Source organism: Rhea americana, unplaced genomic scaffold (assembly GCF_003343005.1).
Source record: "Rhea americana isolate MKP2758 unplaced genomic scaffold, rheAme1 scaffold_1, whole genome shotgun sequence".
Classification (NCBI taxonomy): Eukaryota; Metazoa; Chordata; class Aves; order Rheiformes; family Rheidae; genus Rhea; species Rhea americana.
In genome coordinates, this window is record NW_028185038.1 from 11,117,250 (window position 1) to 11,126,148 (window position 8,899).

General features: G+C 41.8%; 1 protein-coding gene across 2 annotated transcripts in view; it reads right to left on the bottom strand.

The window, feature by feature from the left end:
* Positions 1 to 470, bottom strand: part of SEMA3A (semaphorin 3A) — a 170,463-nt gene extending 169,993 nt beyond the window's left edge. The window contains exon 1 of one of the 2 annotated variants that reach the window (XM_085298929.1): positions 371 to 470. In XM_085298929.1, coding sequence (XP_085155055.1) covers positions 371 to 392 — 22 coding nt within the window. In that variant the 5' untranslated portion in view covers positions 393 to 470. Of the gene's footprint in view, positions 1 to 231; positions 247 to 370 lie in introns of those variants that run through there. The other variant, XM_085298938.1, reaches the window with a different exon arrangement.
* Positions 471 to 8,899: the final 8,429 nt, after the last annotated feature.

Consider the following 8,899-nt stretch of genomic DNA (forward strand, 5'->3'; position numbering starts at 1 on the left):
CCGCGCACATGGGCCGAGGGACGGCGGGCAGCGGCCGCACCGGGAGCGCGGGGAAGCGCGACCACCCCCCCCGGCCCCCTCCCCCTGCTGTCACACAACGCATGCAAAGGGAAAACCAGCAAAAAACAAAAAAATCCAGCAAAATAATAATAAAAAACCCCATCGCGGCAGAGATCAGACGGAACAGAAACCTCCACCGAGCCTGGGGGAAGCGTGGAGCTGTGCATTTACCTCCAAAGGCACAAGCCAGTTGATTTCACTTTACAGTATTTTTCTTTTTTAATTTCATCCTACAGTTCGCATTCAAAGAGGCACGGCCCCCCTCTAAAAACAACGACAGCACAGCACAAGCCACAACGCTGTTACCCACATGAATTACATCTCCTGCCCATAACGTAATCCCGTCCGGATGGCTCCCGGTTAAAAACAAGTAACAAAGTCTTCCATCAGCGTAACTTTGCCACTGAAGCTTTTAAAGCCTTGTTAGGGAAGGTTGCTGTAACCCTCCGCCCTCCCCACCTCCTGCACTACTCCAATTCAACGCAAGAAATTCCTAGTAAAGCCCACTTCAACAATCACTTCAAGACATGTATAGGTCTAGAGGGGCTTATAAATTATACTGGAGGATTCTCCGAAGCATTCTTGTAAGTCAAAAACGTTCCAAACCTTCCAATTTCCAGGACTCTGTGATTATAATAATTTTGCATTTTTATACAATGCAGCTACCTAATGATCTTTGTTTGTTTGTTTAAACAAAAGGATGCAGAAAATCCCCAGAGGTCTTCTAAATGCTAAGGAGCTGTAAGTATAAACATATAAGCAAACTTAACTCTTTCCTCCCACACATCTGAACATTCTTCTTCTAGCAAGCGACAACTGATTAAATTTTCCATGTTGTGCAGAATATCCAGCGTAATATGCAGTTTGGAATGTAATTTGTATTCCCCTGATAGGTGACATGCATTGCATCCCTGTGCAATACTGACAGATGCCTTGGAAGCCAACCTTCATGAAACACCATCATCGTCAAAGACGCGCAGTGACTCCTCTTTATTTTGCCCTCTGCTTTTCCAGAAGGAGTCTGCAAATGCTTTAGAGCAAGGGAGTATTTGAGTGAGATCTTTCCATTCTGCTCTTATTTACCTGGAGTTAAAGATCGGTTACGTAGTCCTGCCAAAGGTAATTGCACTACACTTGGAATTTTAGGCAGTGCAGTGTCTCTTTCCTGTGTTCAAACCTTGACACTAAACTAGCGTGTAGGAAATAGCCTTAATTTGAAACTGAAGTTCATAGTTGAAAATGTGGGTGTCAGTGTGGTTCTAATTAAAATGTAAAAACTCATGCAGAATAAGGCTTGGTATGGTAAAGCAAGTGCTAGAAATTCTGTCATTGCTGCTTTCATTGCTTAATATGCACACACAAGGGGAAAAGAAGGGGCTTTTCCCTGCTCCTCTTTAACAAATTCTTTTGCTTTCTGAGGTTAATTCATTAATCCTGTGGCATCGTATCTGCCAGATTCAGCAACTCTATTGATCAGTAGCATTGTTAAGAAAACAAAATCCCCAAAAATAATGTTGATCTTGGTCATTCCCACACTTGTTATCCTGAGCATTTTCATGCTCCAGGCAGTGGATTAGAGCTCCAAAATGACAAGAGACGCCTGTCTGTTTTCCATGGATTACTTGCAACAGACATTCACCCTGCAAAGGAATTCATGTCACTTTGAGATTATTTGGAGACTTGGCCTAATGAATTATCCTTTTGTACAGGGCAAACAATTAGAAGCAGAACACAAAAGATGCACCATATTCAGGACCTTATAAAACACATAATTTTACAATGAGGTTGTTACACTCAATTTCCTTCTAGTTCCATAAAGAAGGCACAACTTTTTTTTTTTCTTTTCTTTTTTTTTCCTGCATAAGGGAAAAAGAGTAAGAAGCTAAATTGCATCTTTCTAATGTGGAATGAATGTGTAACACTCTAGGCTATTTTCCAGCAACCAAATAAATAAATCATGGCTCTCAGCCAGTATATATTTTGCCCAGAAAGCACATGGATTGCGTACGATAAGTACTAACGTAGATAAGACTGCATTTGGAGAAAGAAAGTGCAGAAGGCACTTTTTAGGCGAGAGGAGCGATAGGCTCGGTTCGTACCCCTCCGCTTGGAGGCCACTCGCATTTTGCCTTCATCTGGGGGATTCGCCAGCCTGGAGATGCTGCGAAGGGTAACAAGTGGCCCCCCGGGTCCTCCTGCTGCTACTGAGCGCAGAAGTGCTCATCCGCTCATCCGCAGCATCCGCTGCTGTTATTAGCTTAATGAATTAACTATTCCATTATTACCCAGTGTGTTCAAAACAAGCAGCATTTCTTTTGCCTCGCTTTCTGTGTTTGCTGCAGATTTCACTTTTATTTTCAGTAATGGCATTTATATACAGTGTTATACCTCTCAAAATCCAGATACGCACTTGCAGACTCTGTTTTAAGAGTTCTGATCTCATGCTGTGTGGCATTATAATTTGGAATTTCTTTTAATATTGCTTTTCAATATGGGCAACAACTTCTCATTGATCCTATAAAATTGCATACTTGGATGTGCCTGGGCCTTCACTATGGGCCACTCACTCAGAATTACTCTTTCAACCTCTTGTAAGCTGGCATCATTTGAGGCTTTTTGTTAGTGAGAAACAGTATTACCTGACTCATGGTTGCCTCAAATCTTCTCACTGCTGCTGTGATTTTTATACTTAGAAGCTCTTGAAAGCTTAACTGCTCCCAGAAAGTCTTTAGTATGCTTTAAAAATGTACTTATGTGTTTCCAGAATCATTTCCTGTGTTTCAGATGAGTCATTACTTGTTTATATTGATGCAATCAGGTGCTTCTCAGAACTGCGCAGGAATTACCAGAATCCCCCTTTGATAGGCAATACTAATCCAGTAACACTTGAGCAAAAGATTTCTTAGCTCAATGTGGAATTTCAGGATAAAATCAGAGGAAGAAAACCCTGAGACTGTACCTGTTTATTAAATACCTCCCTAGAGAACGCACTCCTGTAGGAAATGTGAAATCAGATACACTAACTCAGATACACTTCCTGCTGTTTTCCCCCGTAGTGGGTGAGCTGCTTCACAAGTTCTGGATATGTACAGTTCTGCAAAGGGTCTCTGTGAATTTGCTCCAGTTGTACACATAATGATATTTTCGATACACTTTGTAATAACTGAATGGTTATTGGGCCAAAAGCCAGCTCAGTCTGTAGTCCAGTTATAAAGGCATTTGTCACACGATGTGTGACAGCCTCAGGATGCAGCTTCACAATACATTAGCTTCAGAAGCAAAATCCAATTTAAGAAGATCCAGACCTCAGCTGCCTCTTCTTGCATTTATGTCACAGGCTGCCATTCTCCTATCTGGAATGACACTTTGGATATAGACTTCATGAGGACTTACTAAAAACATGATAAAAAAAAAAGGTTTAAAAATAATGCTTGTGAAGGTAGGAAGCAGGTGGGTTTTCACAGACCCAGTGTGGGAACCAGCTTATGGAGCAGAAAGTGCTGTGAACTGGCACTGGGGGAAAAAAAGAGTAATTCGCAATGCGGAGGGGATCAGGAATTTCCTATGTTGGCCTCACTCCTGAATGCAACATATCGTGAAACTCTACCTTTAAGCTCAAGTCCTTTGTCTGTACCAGACAGGAATTTAAACCTGGAAACTATTTGACCTAGTGCTCGATGTTGGCATTAATGCTCTTCTCTCTTTCTTACAGAAGAAAAGGAAAAGAATAAATAAATAAATAAAAGGCCTATATAGTGAAGAAAAATGCTCTGATATCCAGACCTGCTGAACTGGATATCAGATTTTCATTTATTTATTTTTATAGTGTTGATCATTATCACAATAGCTCGAGAGGCTATAAATAGCTGCCTCCACCTGTATCTTAAGGGATTTGAAATTCTAGGTAGTGGCACTTTTTACATTCTGACGCAATCACAGAGCGAAGTTACTTAAAAATGCATCAGCAAAAAGGGAGTCGAAGGTGTAGAGTTTAACATTTTATCAAGCTGGATTTGCCAAAGTCACTGGCTTGCATCCAAGAGCTGGAAATATTCTTGCTGTTGAAAGTCTAGACATGTCTTTCTCCAATGCTCCCTTGGGCTACGTTGCATTTTGTAGCCTTATCTGAATCTCCTGAATCTACACAAATCCGTAACATTTTGTATTACTGCGAGTGATCAGGTTGTTAACCAAGCCAGCTAGTACCTGCAGTCTCTCAGTAACGCTGCATCTCACCATCTTGTCACAATCAACTTTTCCTTCATTTCTCAGGGCTAATGAGACTGTACTGTATGTGATATTTGTACTTTTGGCAGCATAATAGGATCTGTATCAGGATGATGTGTTTTATTCACAATACTTTCAAGTCTATTAAACACTTCATCAAATTCTTCAAAAATATCCTTTGCATCCTGTTCTGTAGACAGGTTATGTGCCCGTCTGAACAGCTGTATTTGCAGATTGCTCTTCAAACCTAAATAAACCTTTTCTGTTCCCTTGGACTCTGCTGCCTGATGCTCATCCTCATACCCAAATGGTCTGGCAGCTGTGATACCCAGAGCCACTGGTAAAAAAATTCTGTAATAGCTCAGTGCCAAGTACGCAACATTAATATGAATTACAGAAAGCTTATTTTCCCTATTTCATGGTATGGGTCAATAGCTTCTGTTTCCAATGGATTACGTCTAGAGTACTCATCCAAACTGAGCACAAGTTCCAACTCTATTAACTTTTTAGTACCTCTGCTTCCATCCTTCCAATTGCATATGTTTATTCACTGCTGGGCCTTTGCTGAGGAAACACTGGCAAGGATACATATATATTTTTAAGGAGATGAGGGAAATGAAAGGAAAATTTTGGTGTTCTAATTCTTTAGAGAAAAAACAATGTAAGAAAAATATTTTCAAAGGGGAAAATAATGCAACAACTACAACCATGCAACTTTTGGCTCCTTAAATTGTACCCCAGTCTTGACATGTTGGTCTTTGTTGAGGGAATTCTAATCAAATAGGAGGGTTTATTAACCCAAGTAGTAGGCTGGAGAATGGCTTGCTCTTCCAACCTGACAAATATAATGGTTAATGGATCTCTGAAGAGACGAATCATCAGTCAGTCCTGTCCTTTTCCCCACTGCTGGATGACGAGCCTACTTGCAAAGTATACTACGCACAGATGTCTTACAGATTCAGTTATTTTGATATTCATATCCAATTTAAGCTTTTTTTTTTTTTTACCCACATTTTTGCAGGATTAAAACAACTGACAGAACAGAAATATTTTCCACACAAAATCCAGAATCAGAAATAAATTGGAAAAATAAGCGCTTACTTTTATGCCTTTAGAAACCCGCAGATAGATGTTAAAACTTCAAAAAATCAGTAATTTTCAGAACTTCCCAGTTTGCCTTTGAAAGTCCCCTTATGCTCTGATTTGCAGCTTTAGACCCCTATATACCTTTCAAGGTCTGATCCTAAGGGATTTGCTCAGGGCCACACACTAAGACCTCCACACGACAAGAAATTGATGCCGCGTTTCTCCCGTGCCTTGCCAGCGGCCGCATCCTTACCTCTTCATTTGTCATAGTAAGCAAGTCGTTGCTGTCAGCCCTAAAAGTCCCTCCTTATCACTACGTATACAGAAAATCACCACTTCTATTGTATCTGGGATCCATCACGGCCAACCTTTTGGCCCTGCGCAATTTTGCTTCGTAACCTTTCCTGCCGACTGTCAAAGACTTGAGAGACGCAATGCTATCTTGTGTGCCACCCATTCATCACAGGCTTTTAAATATTCCAGGTGAATTCCCACAGAGCCGTGGGCACAAACCACAGACTAAAAGCATATGCAGCATCTGCTATGATCGTTGTTCTCTTCTGGACCCCCCCCCCTTTTTTTTTCTTATGATGAATGGTTCATTAGTATTTGACAAAAACACAAGAGTGACAAAACTATAACTGTGGGTTGTCACCTTCCTCCATCTCCCCAATAAACTTCCTAGCCTGAGAAAACTCTTTTCAGTGAGGATTTTTTTTCTCCCCCCCACGGAGGTGGTTAGAAGCCTGGTTTTGTTGAGCAGAGCACATGGGTGCAAATAGTCTTGTGCAGATCAAACAATATACGCTAAACGTGAGGCTAAGAAGTCGGTGCGTGGCTCCTGAAGCCCAGACTGCTAGCTGTGCAATCATGCTCAGAGACTCTGTGGAAACTGGGGAGGGTAGGCAAGTCGGGACAGTTTAGGGAAACTTGGTTGAACTTTCAATAATTTGACCTCTGTGAATGCTTTTAGCGTCAGCAATATGTGAAAGTGTTTCTTAGAAGAGAAGCAGGGGATGCAAAGGAAAACAAGCTCTAGAAAAGCATTAACTAACTCTCTCTTTCCCTCTCGGTCCCCAGTGAATAGGGATTTCAGAAGGGGAGGAGAGCTGTGTCCCTCCTCCGCACTGAATTTGTAACCATTTCAGAAAAGCTTTCCATTACATTATTTTCTTTTTGCTTTGCCTATGGCATCATAGTTCCTGATATTTTAGGCAGGTGAATACAGACAGAGGAAAGAAAGACTCTTTCTATCTCCTGAAAAGTGTTGAAATCCAAAACAAGTTAGGATGGAGCTGGACCAGTCAGTCCCATAAATCTTATCCATGGAAATTCAAGTGTACGTTAGACCCTTGCACACACATATACTGTCAGAACAAGGCTCAAGGAAAATAACTAAAAATCCAGCTCTATTTCTCAGGCATTCTACGAATACTTCAAATACGCCGTATTTTGCTACTTTGTTATTTGTACGTGCCCATAAATAACATGGTTCTATTTCTCCCCCGTTGTGAGGAGGAGATGGCAGCCAGAAGGAACATCACATAGCAAAATGCACATCCTCCACTCCTGGAGCTCAGTGAGAAGGTCAAGACTAAGACTAAACCGTTGCGGTCCATCCTTCCTTCTTCCCCCCCTCCCCGCTCTCCGAGTGGGGTCAGAGGGTGCAGCTTCAGCCCGGCAGCATCCCACCGAGCGGCAGCAGTAGGAAGGTGGCAGGAAACATACGGCCAGCGGCGAGGAGGAGGGCTGCGCCGGGGCCACCTACCACCCCGAGAGCGCTCGCAAGGTAAGGGCGAGCGGGTCGGGCGGTGTAACAGCTTTCTGCCCGCTCGCCGGCCGCCCCGTTCCCCAAAGCAGAGTATAAGGAGAGACAAAGATGCTGGCACTGAAAATATTCCCCGTAACAACACAAATTCTTAATTCTGGGCCAGAATTGGCTACTTAGCAACACCTTAATGACTTGTGATCAGACTAGGAAGGAAAAAAATCATATACAAATAAGCCAGGTACTCTAGACATATAAAATAATGTAATTGTAGCATATTTTACATTATACATATATATAAATAGTCAGGGAGAAGACTGGACTCATAAATACACACAAAATATATGTATAAAGAGGCCATACATTCTGTATGTGTGTAGTATAACATAAAAATAGCGTAGTTAGCCTTCTTCATTTTCCCTGCCATTTCAAAATATCTCACAGATGGAGTCTCAGGTTTTCTTTTTTGTTGTTTTTTTTTTCTTTCTGTTTAAAGCTTGTATGCATCTTACACTTGCTTCACAAATCTCTCAGCCAAATCACAGAGTGTTTCTTAAAGCTTTACATAACATTCTTTTAAACTATAAATATCTGTCTATGAAGGTTGCTTTCCTCCTCCCTCTCCTTTTTTTTTTTTTCCCTTACGTGTTTATCCCTACCTTCAAGTGAAACAGAACAAGAATATGTTCACGAAAGACAAAAATGCCATTGTTTATACTGATCGGTACAGACTAGGCAGTCAGGGGGAAAAAGCGAGGCATCTGTTGAATACAAATGAAGACAGCAGGTTGGTGTGCGAGTATTTAGGTTCTGAAGCTCCTTGTCATCTGCTTTTAGCGACTGAAGCCTTACTCTCCTCCCCCCCACCAAGGGACAGAGGTATGGAAAACACGGTGACGCCTGGCAGCCTGCTTTCCAGGGGATTTCAGACAAAGATGACGCGCGCAAGTCCAGTCTTTAGTCATTTAAGTAATGTTCTTCTTCAGACCTAAGTTTACCCGAGCTAATTTTGTTCAAAACCATTTTTTACGGTTGCTATTAAAGAGCCTGGAAACGACTTGCGAGATATTGCTAACGATAGGGAAGGGTGCGCTGAAGCCTAGAATTAGGCTCCATAAAGAGTTTATTATGATGGCAAAACCAACCGTTAAGAGAGCTCCCATGTGCCCGAAAGGTCTACGTCATGCTTCAGCAAAGGGAAGTTTCACAATAAATTGTGAAAATTGGAAGGAGGAGGGGAAGAAAAGAAAAAAAAAAAAACCCACACATCCCGGACTTCAAACAAATCTTATTCTCCATTTTTCTTCCCAAGTGTTGAATGATACATGATGTCATGCGATGTGTGGTAATTCCGCCTTCTCTACTTTGAGGGGAATAAATGGGTCCTACTTGTGAAACAAAATGCGTTAAAGCCAAATTTTACTCTCCGTCGCCCCAATGCCAGTCCTAAGCAACAACAACTCAGATGCAGGTCCTCCGGATTCACACTGCTGTAATGGAGAACAGAATGTGGCTCTTGGAAAAAGCAGCTGTTACCTTATGGAAAACTTTGGGAAATATCTTGTTTGGAAACAAGAGTTCTTCTGTGCCATGCATGTCCCTGCACTCCTTTCCTCTCGTTCTTCCTTTACGGAGACAGTGCGTTAAAACAGAATCACTGTTGTTTCTTCAGAACTGATCTGCCTCTGCGCTTATTCCCCACCTGACACCGTAATCCTCTGTTTGTGACACAATCATCATTTTTACAATGACCAATTG